Source organism: Halichoerus grypus, chromosome 6, assembly GCF_964656455.1.
Source record: "Halichoerus grypus chromosome 6, mHalGry1.hap1.1, whole genome shotgun sequence".
NCBI lineage: Eukaryota > Metazoa > Chordata > Mammalia > Carnivora > Phocidae > Halichoerus > Halichoerus grypus.
Genome location: NC_135717.1, coordinates 6,561,048 through 6,578,587, shown reverse-complemented (window position 1 = coordinate 6,578,587; position 17,540 = coordinate 6,561,048). Strand labels below are relative to the sequence as shown.

Below are 17,540 nucleotides of genomic sequence, written 5' to 3'. Positions count from 1 at the left end.
ATGAAGCAGACTCACCCCCATGTTGGACATGCTAATGAGTTAGAAGTAAACCTTTTTATGAAAACCCACTTGGTTTGAGGGCTAATGTGTTACTGAGACATAACCAAGCCTATCCTGACTCCCTCTTCAGGTAGGTACCGCTCACCTTATTGGGGAAAGTCGCGTCAATCTCCTCCTGCAGTTTCTGCTGGACATCAGGGTGAGTGGCCAATTCATACACAAGGAAGGAAAGAGAAGTGCTAGTGGTCTCATAGCCAGCAATAATAAAGATAATAGATTGGGCCACGAGCTCCAGATCAGAGAGAGCTAAAAGAAGCAAAGACATTTTAGCTAGAGCAGGTGAATATAAAACATCACAGTTTAGATGATGAGAAATCTATTGGAAACTCCCAATTCCCTTGGGGAAAAATGTAAAAGCAATTCAGAATCAAACTCACAGTGGTTTGCACTCTGATGTCTACCTTTCAGAGCCAGAAAAGCCAGAAATTGTCTTGATCTGGTTATTCCCATGGTCTATACTATTCTTGGCCATCTGCTCCTGCTTATGCCACCCTCCCCACCAACACAGATAGGTAATTTCAGGAGCTGGCATTTCTGTCTAATGTACACAGAGTTTTCAGTATCCAGAATCCTAAAAGGACTTCAGTCCTAAGTCACATGGGATAACATTCTCCCCCAGGAAAATTTAAATCCTTCCAGCCTAAACAGAACTTAAATCTCATTAGAGAGTTTGCAATGCTAAGGCTTAATTGTCAGGAAAAATGAATGATCTTTCATCTAAACATATTTGTGGGAACTTAAGAGAACACAATTGAGCTACAGATAAACTCTTGCTGCTCAAAGTGTGGGATCTGCAGCATCTGGGAGCTTATTAGAAATGCAGAATCTCAAACTTCACCCTAAAAGTATCAAATCAAAATCTGACCTTTCATGAGATGTGGTGATTTGTGTGCACAACCTACCTTGAGAAGCACAGATTATACCTTTCTGAAGTCTCAGCTAATAGAAGACCTGGCACACAACTTCTCAAGTGGATGATCTCCAATATGTACAGAAACTATGACACAGACAAAGTGAGAAGAGTGGGACAGAACTAGGATAATCCATGCCCTTAAAGGAGCAGAAGAAAGAATGTGTCAATAGCAGGGTACTGGCTGGCAAGAAATATAGACAAACTGAATGCAGTGAATGGAATTAGCAATGCCTATTCAATCCTGGCCTGAATCAGTCACCTTCCTTAGTGAACGGCCCCACTCTGAATATAAGTTGGCATCTCCTTTGATTTTCTCCTGGCAGAAACATAGCATGGTCATGCTCTAATCTCTTTGATCAGAACTGTATCAGGACATTTGGATACGTAGAGCACTGAAATGAACATGGCACTTGCCACAAACACATAATTTACAACTAAAAACAATAAAAAAGTGTAAGAAAGGTCTATAGAGTTCTGATTTCCCAGTCATACTTTCTGTGATGCTGCTGTGGATAAATTCAACTATCAAATTCTTGCTCTCGATTACCATGAACCCCATGATAATCAAACTTTAGAGCTGTGCTGTCCAATAAGGTAGCCACTTGCCAGATGTAGCTATTTATATTTAAGTTTTACTTAGTTACATTAAATAGAATATAACATTCAGATCTTCAGTGACACTAGCCACATGTCACGTGCTCAATAACCACATGTGTGTAGTGGTTCTGTACAGAACCAAGCATATATAGAATATTTCCTTCATCACAGAAAGTAGTAGAACTAGATAGATGGAGAGATGGTTAGATGGAATAAAAGTAGACATAGTTATATCTATCTATCTATATCTATCTATCTATCTATCTATCTATCTATCTATCTATCTATCTATTATATACTAGTGGTGTGATAGAGTAACCCCATCATTTTTCTCTAGAATCAACTGTTATATATTCAAGAATTTTGTGAGATGGTTGTCAAACCATAGATAGCTTGAAATTGACCACAATGGGAATATTTCGGTCATAGAAACAACTATAAATCAAGACTCCTTTTTTCTTTCAGATGCAGAGACCATAATTACATCACTGGTTATGGATATAGAAATATTTATGTTCATCAGTCTTGTGTAAATATATTTGATGTTCTTTGCTTGGCCCACTGAGAGGAAATAGAAACAAAGAAACCCTCGTAGCAATGAGCACTCCTAGATCCCAGATTTTGCTTTCTAAATACCACTTCTCACTAAAAGGAAACAGAGCTTCTTGGAGAAATGGCTGATTCCAGGGCTCATCAGGGGAAACAGAAGAGAAACCTGGAATGTCTCACACCAGAATGCAAGGAAATGCTCAGAAAATAAATGGGCAAAGGATACAGAATACTCTATGTGCTGTAATGGTGGATATACATCATTATAAGTATGTCTAAACCCACAGCATGTACAACACCGAGGGTGAACTGTAATTTAAACTATGGATTTTGGGTGGTAATAATGTCATTGTAGGGGCATTGATTGTAACAAAATTACCACATCGTGAGGGATTTTGATAGTGGGAGATGCTATATGTAGGTGGGGCAGAAGGAATATGGGATAAATCTCTGTGTCTTTCACTCAATTTTGCAGTGAACATAAAACTGCTATAAAAAAACAAAGTCTATAGAAAACATAAAAAAAGAAGAAGAACGAAAAAAAGGGGTATAGGAGCCCACTTAAAATGGCTTCTAGAGGACAAATCTGAGAGAATTGACAATCTAAATTTTAAAAATGATGTAAGAGACTAAGTTAGTAATATTAAGATCATACTGGCATATATAAATAAACAAATATAATAATGATGATGAATGGAAAGCTCACCCTAACAATGGACTATCACTCCAAATGTAGAAGAAATGGTGGAAGTAGAAAGTCATCATTTTGCAACCATCATAGTAATAATGGTTTTAGTCAAATACCATCCATGGATGGTAAAAGTAGTACGTGATGGTTTAAAGACAAACACCGTTATGTGCACAGTCACAAAGGCATCCTGCACAAGTTACTTCTTAATTACAAAAGGAAAAAAAAATTGGAATAGATTAAGCCAGTGAACACATGTTTACCCAAGTGTTCCAAGTGAAGGTCACCAACACTGGGGTCAGGTACCTCCTGATGTGATGAGCCTTGATATGAATTTTCAGGCTGAGGGTCTGATTCAGTGGATCTGGATTAGGCTGGAGGACTGACATTGGAAACAAGCTCCCATGTGGCAGACCACTGACAGCTTTGTCTATCATTGCCCTTCAAGCTATGAACAAACTGCGGCTGTGTTCTTCTGGAAAATTCTCTGGCTACCATTTGTATCTGAACATGTGTCTTTCTTTGATATTCTGATATTCCATCTGCTAAAAATCTTCCATATACCTCAGAACCACCCCCTTTCTCTGAATCGCCCCATCAAGAGCCATCTGAACCCCTTTTTACTTACCTTTATAGGTGTCTATTTCTTTGGAATTCTGGGAATTAATCATCAGCTGAAGAAAATCTACTCGGTGCTAGAAACAGAACGAGATATTTCAATGACAAAAAGTCACTTGTGAAGTCAAAAATAAAACAGGGGCGCAGTACCTAAATTCTTTCCTGAGAATATGGCCCCTTTACATCCAGAAGTTACTAGTGTTGCCAGAGGCATCAGTGAACAAAAATGTCCAGCTACAAATCTTTTTTTTTAATTTTTTATTAACATACAATGTATTATTTGTTTCAGAGGTAAGGTCTGTGATTCATCAGTCTTACACAATTCACAACGCTCACCATAGTACATACCGCCCCCAATGTCCAGCACCCAGCCACCCCATCCCTCCCACCCCCCTCCCCTCCAGCAACCCTCAGTTTGTTTCCTGAGATTAAGAGTCTCTTATGGTTTGTCTCCCTCTCTGGCTTCGTCTTGTTTCACTTTTCCCTCCCTTCCCCTATGATCCTCTGTCTTGTTTCTCAAAATCCTCGTATCAGTGAGATCATATGATACTTGTCTTTCTCTGATTGACTTACTTCACTTACCATAATACCCTCTAATTCCATCCATGTCATTGCAAATGGCAAGATTTCATTTTTTGATGGCTGCATAATATTCCATTGTATATATATACCATATCTTCTTTATCCATTCATCTGTTGATGGACATCTTGGCTCTTTCCATAGTTTGGCTATTGTGGACATTGCTGCTATAAACATCGGGGTGCATATGCCCCTTCGGATCACTACATTTGTATCTTTGGGGTAAATACCCAGTAGTGCAATTGCTGGGTCATATGGTAGCTCTATTTTCAACTTTTTGAGGAACCGCCATACTGTTTTCCAGAGTGGCTGCACCAGCTTGCATTCCCACCAACAGTGTAGGAGGGTTCCCCTTTCTCCACATCCCCGCCAACATCTGTCGTTTCCTGACTTGTTAATTTTAGCCATTCTGACTGGTGTGAGGTGGTATCTCATTGAGGTTTTGATTTGGATTTCCCTGATGTCGAGCGATGTTGAGCACTTTTTCATGTGTCTGTTGGCCATTTGGATGTCTTCTTTGCAGAAATGTCTGTTCATGACTTCTGCCCATTTCTTGATTGGGTTAGTTGTTCTTTGGGGTGTTGAGTTTGATAAGTTCTTTATAGATTTTGGATACTAGCCCTTTATCTGATATGTCATTTGTAAATATCTTCTCCCATCCTGTCGGTTGTCTTTTGGTTTTGTTGACTGTTTCCTTTGCTATGCAAAAGCTTTTTATCTTGATGAAGTCTCAATAGTTCATTTTTGCCCTTGTTTCCCTTGCCTTTGGCTCTGTGTCTAGGAAGAAGTTGCTGCGGCTGAGGTCAAAGAGGTTGCTGCCTGTGTTCTCCTCAAGGATTTTGATGGATTCCTGTTTCACATTTAGGTCTTTCATCCATTTGGAGTCTATTTTTGTTTGTGGTGTAAGGAAATGGTCCAGTTCTGTTCTTCTGCATGTGGCTGTCCAATTTTCCCAACACCATTTGTTGAAGAGACTGTCTTTTTTCCATTGGACATTCTTTCCTGCTTTGTTGAAGATTAGATGACCATAGAGTTGAGGGTCCATTTCTGGGCTCTCTATTTTGTTCCATTGATCTATGTGTCTGTTTTTGTGCCAGTGCCATACTGTCTTGATGATTACATCCAGCTACAAATCTTGGAGAGCACAATATTTCCCTTACAGGAATCCAGCCATTATGTCCCATTGCTTTTTGGTTCTTGCTCTCTCTGATCCTCAGCTTCTCTGGCTTTTGAACACAGCTCACTGGCCCAAGAGTTGCCTGCTCCCTCTCCTGTCATACCTACTAGCTCAGGAGAAAGTGCCCGACTTCAGTCCTTTTGTTTTTCCAGCCTTAATTCTTAATGAATGGCCACATAGACCAATCCCCTGACCTCTGCAGAGTCCACGGGCAGCTTCCATGTCAACATCTTCCAATGCCCCACCCTCCCAGAACACTGTACAATCTTCAGAGACATGCTGGAGTACCAACCCTGTCTTCCTGTCCTACATCCATCCTAGTGCTGGCTGCCAGGCCTCAGGAAGGCAAAGCCTACTTGGCTAGCTTGCAGCCTCAGGGTCCAAAGAAGACACCTGCTCACTCCACACTATGATATCCTCAAATTTAACATAACTAGGTGCCTGAGGGGAACTTCCACTAGAGAATGTGTAAGAAACGAGGCTTAGAATTGAAGGGATCCTTTGCCAATGTAAGATCTGGCAAAATCATACTACCAGGAAAATGACTGTACACAGTAATTTTTATGATTTGACAATTTACTGAAGATAAGTGGTAGTTTTTCTCTCACCAAAGTTTATGCACTGACATACTCATTGCCATGCTTATTCTTAAATTTTAAACATTGTCTCTCTGACTCATCTTCTTATCTCCTTCCCTGACCGCCACCTTCTTCATTCTCTCTAAAATGTTAGAAGTCTCCTGCTCTAAACCCTATAGTTCTCTACCTACTATAAAAACATACTTAGTAGTGTGCGCATCAGATGAATACAGCTCAATAAAAGATCAAAAGTGAACATGCACATGTAACCACCACCAGATTTACCTTTTGTTTATCTTTGAGGCGACTTTCCTTCATCCTTTTTACAGATTTCATGAAAAAATCAGTAACACTTTTTGGAAATAGTGAGATATTTAATTTTTCAAAAACTGGGATAAGGAATGGAAACAGTACTATAAGGAAAAAAAACAATGGAAATATCAGTGAAAATGCAAAATTGCCCTGGAGCAATTATAATTTGGTCTACTAATCTGAGGATTAAAAGACACCAGGATTCATTCATATCAGGAGTTATTCCCTCTATGACCTTTACTTGAACTTTCAAGCCAATGGCTGAGCCAGAGCAAGTCACACATATGGGCCACCACTAGAACAGTCAGATCAGTGTCTCCTGCCACATCTTTGGAGTGACCAAAGGAACAGGATTACATTCCTGGATCTCTTAGCCTTTTATTTTTGGACTAGAGCCTCTTTGGAAACACCAGACCATAATAAGCTACTTTAATTAATCACTCTTTTTAAGAAATTGTGTCAGGATGGAAATAATACATAGTATGCCCTTCAACTACAATGGAATAAAATTAGAAAACAAGAACACAAACAACATGGAAACTCATGAATCTGTGGAAATTACATCATACACTCCTATTACAGCCAGTTGGCAAAGAAGAAATCAAAAGGGCACTTTAGAGTTACTTGGAGAATACAAAAAATGAAGAATCCACATACCAAAACTCATGGGATGTAGCAAAAGCAATGACCAGGAAGAAATTTATTACTATATATGCCTACCTTTAAAAAGAACCAAGATTTCAAATCAATGACCCAGCTTTCTTTCAAAAACATGCCAAAAATAGAAGAGTACACTAAACCAAAAGCAAGCAGAATGAAGCACATAATACAGACAAGAGCAGAAACTTAGGAAATAGAGAATAAAAACAAGAGAAAATTCAAACAAAGAAAAGCTGATTCTTTCAAAAGAACTTTAGCTAGACTGACCAAGCAAAAAGGAGAAGAGATTCCAATTACTATCATCAGAAGTGAAAGAGGACATTATAAAAATAAAAAAGACTACAGGGAATACTATGAACAATTGAATGCCAATAAATTAGATGAAATGGAAGAATTCCTAGAAAAAGATAAATTAGAAAATGACATACAAAAAACACAGGCAATCTGAAAGACAAATAAAAAGACCGTTAGTAGTGAAGACACTACTGAGAAAAAGAAGCTCAGCTCCAGACGGTTTCACAGGTGAGTTCTAGCAAATATTTAAAGTGCAGTCAACACCGATTTTGCACAAGTTCTTCCAAAAAGTAGAAGAGGTAGGAACACTTCCAAACTCATTCTACCTGGCCAGTGTTACCTTGATACTAAAACCAGGCAATGATATCACAGAACAAGAAAACTACAGACCAATGTATCTTATGACACAGATGCACAAATCCTCAACAAAATACTGGCAAATTGAACCCAGCAACATATCAAAAGAAGGTTATACCATAACCAAGAGGGGTTTATCCCAGCAACTCCAGGTCATATAATACAATAGAACAACAACATTTTTTAAAAACCACAAGGTAATCTCAATACAGGCAGAGAAAGTATTTGACAAAAATCCAACAATATTTAACAATAAAAGCACTCAACAAACTAGGAACAGAAAGGAATATCCTCAACCTGATAAAGGGCATCTATGAAAAACTCAGAGCTAACACCACACTTCATGGATATAGACTGGACAATTTCCCCTAAGATTAAACAAAACAAGGATGTCTCTATCACCACTTCTATTCAACATTGTACTAGAAGTTCTAGCCAGGAAATGTGTGGAAAAAAAAAAAAAGGTAAGAAAGAAAGAAGAAACAAAAGTTATTCATAGAGGAAATAAAGAAGTAAAAGCATCTCTGTTACTAGAGAACATAATGTTGTACATAGAAAATCCAAAGGAATGCAATAGAAGTCTATTGGAACTAATAAACCAGTTTAGCAGGGTTTCAGGATACAAGATCAACATACAAAATCAATTGCATTTCACACACTGCAATAAAAAATCCAAAAGTGAAATTAGGAATATACTCCTTTACAAAGCATCAAGAAGAACAGAATACTTAGGAGTAGCTTTTTCTTATAACAAGGAAATGTATTTATTGGTATCTCTCCATAAATATAAGCTGAGAGCCAAATGGTTTAATTGGGAAATTTGGAATAGCTTTAACAAAAGAAGTGCTGTACTCTGAAAACCACAAATATTGTTGAAATAAATTAACAAAGATCTATGTAAATGGAAAAACATCTAATGGTCATGGATTAGAACTTAATATTGTCAAGATGGCAATACTCCTCAAGCTGATCTACAGATAGATTAATGCATTCCCTATCTGAATCCTAGCAGGCTTCTTTGTAGAAATTGACATACTGAATTTAAAATTCATATGGAATCGTAAGGGACCCAGAATGGCCAAACAATCTTGAAAGAAAAAAGAATAAAACTGTAGAACTCCAACTTCCAGTTTCAAAACTTACCACAAAGCTATAATGATCAAGACGTTGTGGTCCAGGCATAAGGAGAGACATAAAGATCAATGGAATTGAATTTGGAGTCCAAAATTACACCCATGTGTTTACAGTCAACTGAATTTTGAGAAGGCTTCCAATACCATTCAATGGAATAAAAATGGTCTTGTCAATAAATGGTGCTGGGACAAATCAATGACCTCAGATTTTACAATAAATTCTTAAATATGACACTAAAGTCACAGACAATAAAAGGAAAAATACGTACATTGTACATCATCAAAATTAAAAATTTCATGCTACAAAGAACACTATGAAGAAAGTGAAAAGACACCTACAGAATGGGGGAATAAATTTGCGAGTCATATATCTGATAAGGGACTTTTATCTAGAAGATACAGAGAACTCTTACAACCCAAAAACAAACAGAGCAAAGACTGAACTATAAATGAGCAAGAATTTGAACACACATCTATCTGAAGAAGTTATGAAATAGACAAGAAGCATATAAAAAGTTGCTGGGGTGGGGAGGAGGAAGAGGGCGGAGGAGTAGGAGACCTAAATTTCGTTTGGTCCCAGGAATTCAGCTAGATAGGGATCAAACCTTTCTGAACACCTATGAACTCAACAGGAGATCGAAGAAAAGAATAGCAGCAACTCTCTGAACAGAAAAGCGACCACTTTCTGGAACGTAGGATGTGCGGAGAAGTGAATCCCAGGTGATATTCAGGAAGATAGACGGCGGGGGGAGGGAGCGTCCGTCACCGGCTACTGGCAAGTGATAGAGCCGGGGAGCACAAAATCAGAACTTTTAGAAGTCTGCTCTGCTGAGGGACTTCACTCCAGTGGCTAAGCAGCGGGTGGAACCCTCTCTGGGACACTCTGGTCTCGGGACCCTCGGGGTCACAGAAAGACCGGGGGTGCCTGAGTGCGGCAGAGCTCCCAGGTATCAGAGCAGGGAAGCCGGCAGCAGAGACGGAGGTGAGGAGCGGGCTTTCAGCCCGGGGTTGCCATAAACCAGGATCCGCAGCACAGTCAGGCCACTGCTCTTCCAGCAGTGACCCAACAAGCGACAGATCCGGGGAGACTCCCCTTCCTCCCCCAGGAGAAGTGGTGTGAGACCGCACCGCAGGAATCTGCTGGTTTGGAGACTCCACACGGGGTCGGGGGCCAGAGATAGAAACGCTCGGTCACAGGCCAGGTGAGCATGGAGTGTGGCCGGAGACCCGGGAGATGGGAGTGACTGACTGCTTTTCTCTGGGGGCTCACTGAGGAGCAGGGTCCCAAGTTCTCGGCTCCTCCGGGGCAGAGATTGGGAGGCCACCATTTTGACTCACATCCTCCAAAGCTGTACAGAAAGCTTGCAGGGAACAAAAGCTCCCAAGAGCAAACCCGAACAGATTACTTAGTCCGGCCGGGCAATTGTCTCCAGCAAAGACATTTGGGAACCATAGCAACAGTCCCCTCCCCCCAGAAGATCAGCAAGAACAGCCAGCCAAGACCAAGTTTACTGATCAATGAGAACGGCAGAACTCCAGCACTAGGGGAATACAGCACGTAGAATTCATGGCTTTTTCCCCTATTATTCTTTAGTATTTCAAAGTTAATTTTTAAAATTTTCTTTCTTTTTTCTTTTTCTGAATTTTTCTTTTTCCCTTTTTCAACCAACATCTTATCAATCCCTTTTTTAAAAATCTTTTTTGGGCGCCTGGGTGGCTCAGTTGGTTAAGCGACTGCCTTCGGCTCAGGTCATGATCCTGGAGTCCCGGGATCGAGTCCCGCATCGGGCTCCCTGCTCAGCGGGGAGTCTGCTTCTCCCTCTGACCCTCCTCCCTCTCATGCTCTCTGTCTCTCATTCTCTCTCTCGCAAATAAATAAAATCTTAAAAAAAAAAAAAATTTTTTTTTAAATCTTTTTTATTTTTCATTTTTAGAGTCATATTCTATCCCTTCATAGTAGTTACCCTTATTTTTGGTGTATATATATAAGTTGTTCTCTCTTTAAAATTTTGGGATACACTTTCTTCTAACAGACCAAAATATACCCTAAATCTCTAGTGTATGGCTTTGTTCTAGTCTCCCGCCTGATCACGTTCTCTCCCCCCTTTTTTTTTAATTCCTCTTCTTTCTTTTTTCAACCAACTTCTTATCTTATCAATTCCTTTTATAAAATCTTTTATAATTTTCATCTTTACAGTCATAGTCCATCCCTTCATCGTATTTAGCCTTATTTTTGTACATGTATAAGTTTTTCTTTCTTTAAAATTTTGGGAGGCACTTTCTTCTAACAGACCAAAATATGCCCAAAATCTAGTGTGTGGCACTGATCTATGCACCAGCCTGATCATATTTGATCATATTCCTTTTTTTTTAATCTTTTTTTTTCTTTTTTCTTTCTTTCCCTTTCTTTTCCCCTCGTTTCATGTCTCTTCTGATTTGTTTAGTGTATATTCTTCTGGGGTCGTTGTTACCCTGTTAACATTTTGTTCTCTCATTCACCTATTGTCCTCTGGACAAAATGACAAGAAGGAAAAAATCACCTCAAAAAAAAGAACAAGAGGCAGTACCGACTGCCAGGGACCTAATCAATATGGACATTAGGAAGATGTTGGAACTAGAGTTCAGAATGACGATTTTAAAGATACTAGCTGGGCTTGAAAAAAGTATGGAAGATATTAGAGAAACCCTTTCTGGAGAAATAAAAGAATTAAAATCTAACCAAGTCGAAATCAAAAAGGATATTAATGAGGTGCAATCAAAAATGGAGGCTCTAGGGGCACCTAGGTGGCTCAGTTATTAAGCGTCTGCCTTTGGCTCAGGTCATGATCCCAGGGTCCTGGGATCGAGTCCCACTCGGGCTCCCTGCTCTGCAGGAGGCCTGCTTCTCCCTCTCCCCCTGCTTGTGTTCCCTCTCTCGTTGTGTTTCTCTCTGTCAAATAAATAAATAAAATCTTAAAAAAAAAAATGGAGGCTCTAACTGCTAGGATAAATGAGGCAGAAGAGAGAATTAGTGATATAGAAGACCAAATGATGGAAAATAAAGAAGCTGAGAAAAAGAGAGATAAACAACTACTGGATCATGAGGGCAGAATTTGAGAGATAAGTGATACCATAAGACAAAACAATATTAGAATAATTGGGATCCCAGAAGAAGAAAGAGAGAGAGGGGCAGAAGGTATATTGGAGCAAATTATAGCAGAGAACTTCCCTAATTTGGGGAAGGAAACAGGCATCACAATCCAGGAGGCACAGAGAACCCCCCTCAAAATCAGTAAAAATAGGTCAACACCCCAACATCTAATCGTAAAACTTATGAGTCTCAGAGACAAAGAGAAAATCCTGAAAGCAGCTCGGGACAAGAGATCTGTAACCTACAATGGTAGAAACATTAGATTGGCAACAGACCTATCCACAGAGGCCTGGCAGGCCAGAAAGGACTGGCATGATATATTCAGAGCACTAAATGAGAAAAATATGCAGCCAAGAATACTATATTCAGCTAGGCTGTCATTGAAAATAGAAGGAGAGATAAAAAGCTTCCAGGACAAACAAAAACTAAAGGAATTTGCAAACACGAAACCAGCCCTACAAGAAAAATTGAAAGGGGTCCTCTAAGCAAAGAGAGAGCCCAAAAGTAACATAGACCAGTAAGGAACACAGACAATATACAGTAACAGTCACCTTACAGGCAATACAATGGCGCTAAATTCATATCTTTCAATAGTTATCCTGAATGTAAATGGGCCAAATGCCCCAATCAAAAGACACAGGCTATCAGATTGGATAAAAAAACAAGACCCATCAATATGCTATCTGCAAGAGACTCATTTTAGACCCAAAGGCACCTCCAGATTGAAAGTGAGGGGGTGGAAAACCATTTACCATGCTAATGGACACCAAAAGAAAGCTGGGGTGGCAATCCTTATATCAGACAAATTAGATTTTAAGCCAAAGACTATAATAAGAGATGAGGAAGGACACTATATCATACTTAAAGGGTCTATCCAACAAGAAGATCTAACAATTGTAAATATCTATGCCCCTAACATGGGAGCAGCCAATTATATAAGCCAATTAATAACAAAGAAAAGAAACACATGGACAACAATACAATAATAATAGGGGACTTTAACACCCCCCTCACTGAAATGGACAGATCATCTAAGCAAAAGATCAACAAGGAAATAAAGACTTTAAATGACACACTGGACCAAATGGACTTCACAGATATATTCAGAACATTCCATCCCAAAGCAACAGAATACACATTCTTCTCTAGTGCCCATGGAACATTCTCCAGAATAGATCACATCCTAGGTCACAAATCAGGTCTCAACCAGTACCAAAAGATTGGGATCATTCCCTACATATTTTCAGACCACAATGCTTTGAAACTAGAACTCAATCACAAGAGGAAAGTCGGAAAGAACTCAAACACATGGAGGCTAAAGAGCATCCTACTAAAGAATGAATGGGTCAACCAGGAAATTAAAGAAGAATTAAAAAAATTCATGGAAACAAATGAAAATGAGAACACAACTGTTCAAAATCTTTGGGATGCAGCAAAGGCAGTCCTAAGAGGAAAGTATATAGCAATACAAGCCTTTCTCAAGAAACAAGAAAGGTCTCAAATACACAACCTAACCCTACACCTAAAGGAGCTGGAGAAAGAACAGCAAATAAAGCCTAAACCCAGCAGGAGAAGAGAAATAATAAAGATCAGAGCAGAAATCAATGAAATAGAAACCAAAAGAACAGTAGAACAGATCAACAAAACTAGGAACTGGTTCTTTGAAAGAATTAATAAGATTGATAAACCCCTGGCCAGGCTTGTAAAAAAGAAAAGAGAAATGACCCAAATAAATAAAATCATGAATGAAAGAGGAGAGATCACAACCAACACCAAAGAAATACAAACAGTTATAAGAACATATTATGAGCAACTATATGCCAGCAAATTAGATAATCTGGAAGAAATGGATGCATTCCTAGAGATGTATAAACTACCAAAGCTGAACAAGGAAGAAATAGAAAACCTGAACAGACCTATAACCACTAAGGAAATTGAAGCAGTCATCAAAAATCTCCCAAGAAACAAAAGCCCAGGGCCAGATGGCTTCCCAGGGGAATTCTACCAAACATTTAAAGAAGAATTAATACCTATTCTTCTGAAAGTGTTCCAAAAAATAGAAATGGAAGGAAAACTTCCAAACTCGTTTTATGAGGCCACCATTACCTTGATCCCAAAACCAGACAAAGACCCCATCAAAAGGAATTACAGACCAATATCGCTGATGAACATGGATGCAAAAATTCTCACCAAAATACTAGCCAATAGGATCCAACAGTACATTAAAAGGATTATTCACCACGACCAAGTGGGATTTATCCCTGGGCTGCAAGGTTGGTTTAACATCCGCAAATCAATCAATGTGATACAATACATTAATAAAAGAAAGAAGAAGAACCACACGATCCTCTCAATAGATGCAGAAAAAGCATTTGACAAAGTACAGCATCCTTTCTTGATCAAAACTCTTCAGAGTATAGGGATAGAGGGTACATACCTCAATATCATAAAAGCCATCTATGAAAAACCCACAGCGAATATCATTCTCAATGGGGAAAAACTGAGAGCTTTCCCCCTAAGGTCAGGAACACGGCAGGGATGTCCACTATCACCACTGCTATTCAACATAGTATTAGAAGTCCTAGCCACAGCAATCAGGCAACAAAAAGAAATAAAAGGCATCCGAATTGGCAAAGAAGAAGTCAAACTCTCACTCTTTGCAGATGATATGATACTTTATGTGGAAAACCCCAAAGACTCCACCCCAAAACTGCTAGAACTCATACAGGAATTCAGTAAAGTGGCAGGATATAAAATCAATGCACAGAAATCAGTGGCATTCCTATACACCACCACCAAGACAGAAGAACGAGAAATTAAGGAGTCGATCCCATTTACAATTGCACCCAAAACCATAAGATACCTAGGAATAAATCTAACCAAAGAGACAAAGAATCTGTACTCAGAAAACTATAATACTCATGAAAGAAATTGAGGAAGACACAAAGAAATGGAAAAACATTCCATGCTCATGGACTGGAAGAACAAATATTGTGAAGATGTCAATGCTACCTAGAGCAATCTACAGATTTAATGCAATCTCTATCAAAATACCATCAACTTTTTTCAAAGAAATGGAACAAATAATCCTAAAATTTGTATGGAACCAGAAAAGACCCTGAATAGCCAGAGGAATGTTGAAAAAGAAAAGCAAAGCTAGTGGCATTACAATTCCGGACTTCAAGCTCTATTACAAAGCTGTAATCATCAAGACAGTATGGTACTGGCACAAAAACAGACACATATATCAATGGAACAGAACAGAGAGCCCAGAAATGGACCCTCAACTCTATGGTCATCTAATCTTTGACAAAGCAGGAAAGAATGTCCAATGGAAAAAAGACAGTCTCTTCAACAAATGGTGTTGGGAAAATTGGACAGCCACATGCAGAAGAATGAAACTGGACCATTTCCTTACACCACACACAAAAATAGACTCAAAATGGTTGGAAGACCTAAGTGTGAGACAGGAGTCCATCAAAATCCTTGAGGAGAACACAGGCAGCAACCTCTTCGACCTCAGCCGCAGCAACTTCTTCCTAGAAACATCGCCAAAGGCAAGGGAAGCAAGGGCAAAAATGAACTATTGGGACTTCATCAAGATAAAAAGCTTCTGCATAGCAAAGGAAACAGTCAACAAAACCAAAAGACAACCGACAGGGTGGGAGAAGATATTTACAAATGACATATCAGATAAAGGGCTAGTATCCAAAATCTATAAAGAACTTATCAAACTCAACACCCAAAGAACAAATGACCCAATCAAGAAATGGGCAGAAGGCATGAACAGACATTTTTCCAAAGAAGACATCCAAATGGCCAACAGACACATGAAAAAGTGCTCAACATCGCTCGACATCAGGGAAATCCAAATCAAAACCTCAATGAGATACCACCTCACACCAGTCAGAATGGCTAAAATTAACAAGTCAGGAAACGACAGATGTTGGCGGGGATGCAGAGAAAGGGGAACCCTCCTACACTGTTGGTGGGAATGCAAGCTGGTGAAGCCACTCTGGAAAACAGTATGGAGGTTCCGCAAAAAGTTGAAAATAGAGCTACCATATGACCCAGCAATTGCACTACTGGGTATTTACCCCAAAGATACAAATGTAGTGATCCGAAGGAGTACGTGCACCCTAGTATTTATAGCAGCAATGTCCACGATAGCCAAACTATGGAAAGAGCCAAGATGTCCATCGACAGATGAATGGATAAAGAAGATGTGGTATATATATACAATGGAATATTATGCAGCCATCAAAAGGAATGAGATCTTGCCATTTGCAACGACGTGGATGGAACTGGAGGGTATTTATGCTGAGAAAAGTAAGTCAATCAGAGAAAGACATGTATCATATGATCTCACTGATATGAGGAATTCTTAATCTCAGGAAACAAACTGAGGGTTGCTGGAGTGGTGGGGTGTGGGAGGGATTGGGTGGCTGGGTGATAGACATTGGGGAGGGTATGTGCTATGGTGAGCGCTGTGAATTGTGTAAGACTGTTGAATCACAGACCCATACCTCTGAAACAAATAATACATTATATGTTAAAAAAAAAAAAAGAAGAAGATAGTAGGAAGGGAAAAATGAAGGAAGGAAAATCGGAGGGGGAGATGAACCATGAGAGACTATGGACTCTGAGAAACAAACTGAGGGTTCTAGAGGGGAGGGAAGTGGCGGGATGGGTTAGCCTGGTGATGGGTATTAAAGAGGGCACATATTGAATGGAGCACTGGGTGTTATCCGCAAATAATGAATGAATCATGGAACACTACATCAAAAACTAATGATGTCATGTATGGTGATTAATGCAACATAATAAAAACAAAAAGTTGCTCAACCCCATTAGCCATTAGAGAAATGCAAAACAAAACCATAATAAGATACCCTTCACACCCATTAAGGTGGCCATCATTAAAAAGGTAGACAAGTGTAGACCAAATGTGCCAAGGATGGACAGAAACTGGAACCTTCATACTTTCTGGTGGGAATGTAAAATTGTATCACTATTGCAGAGAAAAGTTTGGCAGTTCCTTAATAAATTAAACACACTATATATTAGCAACATAGCAAGTTACAATGCAAAGCATTGTACAAACATAGCAAAGTTACTTCACAACTCCACCTCTGAATACACACCCAAAAGAATTGAAAACAAGTATTCTAACAAAAACTTGTGCATGCTACTGGGTATTTAACCCAAAGATACAAATGTAGGGATCCGAAGGGGTATGTGCACCCTGATGTTTATAGCAGCAATGTCCACAATAGCCAAACTGTGGAAAGAGCCAAGATGTCCATCGACAGATGAATGGATAAAGAAGATTGGGGTATATATACAACGGAATATTATGCAGCCACCAAAAGGAATGAGATCTTGCCATTTGCAACGACGTGGATGGAACTGGAGGGTGTTATGCTGAGCAAAATAAGTCAATCAGAGAAAGACATGTATCATATGACCTCACTGATATGAGGAATTCTTAATCTCAGGAAACAAACTGAGGGTTGCTGGAGGGGGGGAGGGGGGGAGGGATGGGGTGGCTGGATGATAGACATTGGGGAGGGTATGTGCTATGGTGAGCGCTGTGAATTGTGCAAGACTGCTGAATCACAGATCTGTACCTCTGAAACAAATAATGCAATATATGTTAAGAAAAAAAAAAGGAAGAAGAAGATAGCAGGAGGGGAAGAATGAAGGGGGGAAATCGGAGGGGGAGACGAACCATGAGAGACGATGGACTCTGAAAAACAAACTGAGGGTTCTAGAGGGGAGGGGGGTGGGAGGCTGGGTTAGCCTGGTGATGGGTATTAAAGAAGGCACATTCTGCATGGAGCACTGGGTGTTATGCACAAACAATGAATCATGGAACACTACATCAAAAACTA

At 39.5% G+C, this 17,540-nt stretch overlaps 1 protein-coding gene across 8 annotated transcripts in view; it reads right to left on the bottom strand.

The window, feature by feature from the left end:
• The window catches only part of LOC118527105 (cytochrome P450 3A12-like), a 63,388-nt gene that overhangs the window by 27,564 nt on the left and 18,284 nt on the right, over positions 1-17,540 (bottom strand). For all 8 annotated transcript variants that reach the window (XR_013448687.1, XR_013448685.1, XR_013448688.1 and 5 more), the window contains 3 exons: positions 6,046-6,173; positions 3,436-3,502; positions 146-306 (listed from right to left, as the gene is read on the bottom strand). Coding sequence is in view for 4 of the 8 variants with exons in the window: in XM_078074364.1 (XP_077930490.1) it covers positions 146-306; positions 3,436-3,502; positions 6,046-6,173 (356 nt within the window). In the remaining 4 variants the exon portion in view is untranslated. The remainder of the gene's footprint in view (positions 1-145; positions 307-3,435; positions 3,503-6,045; positions 6,174-17,540) is intronic.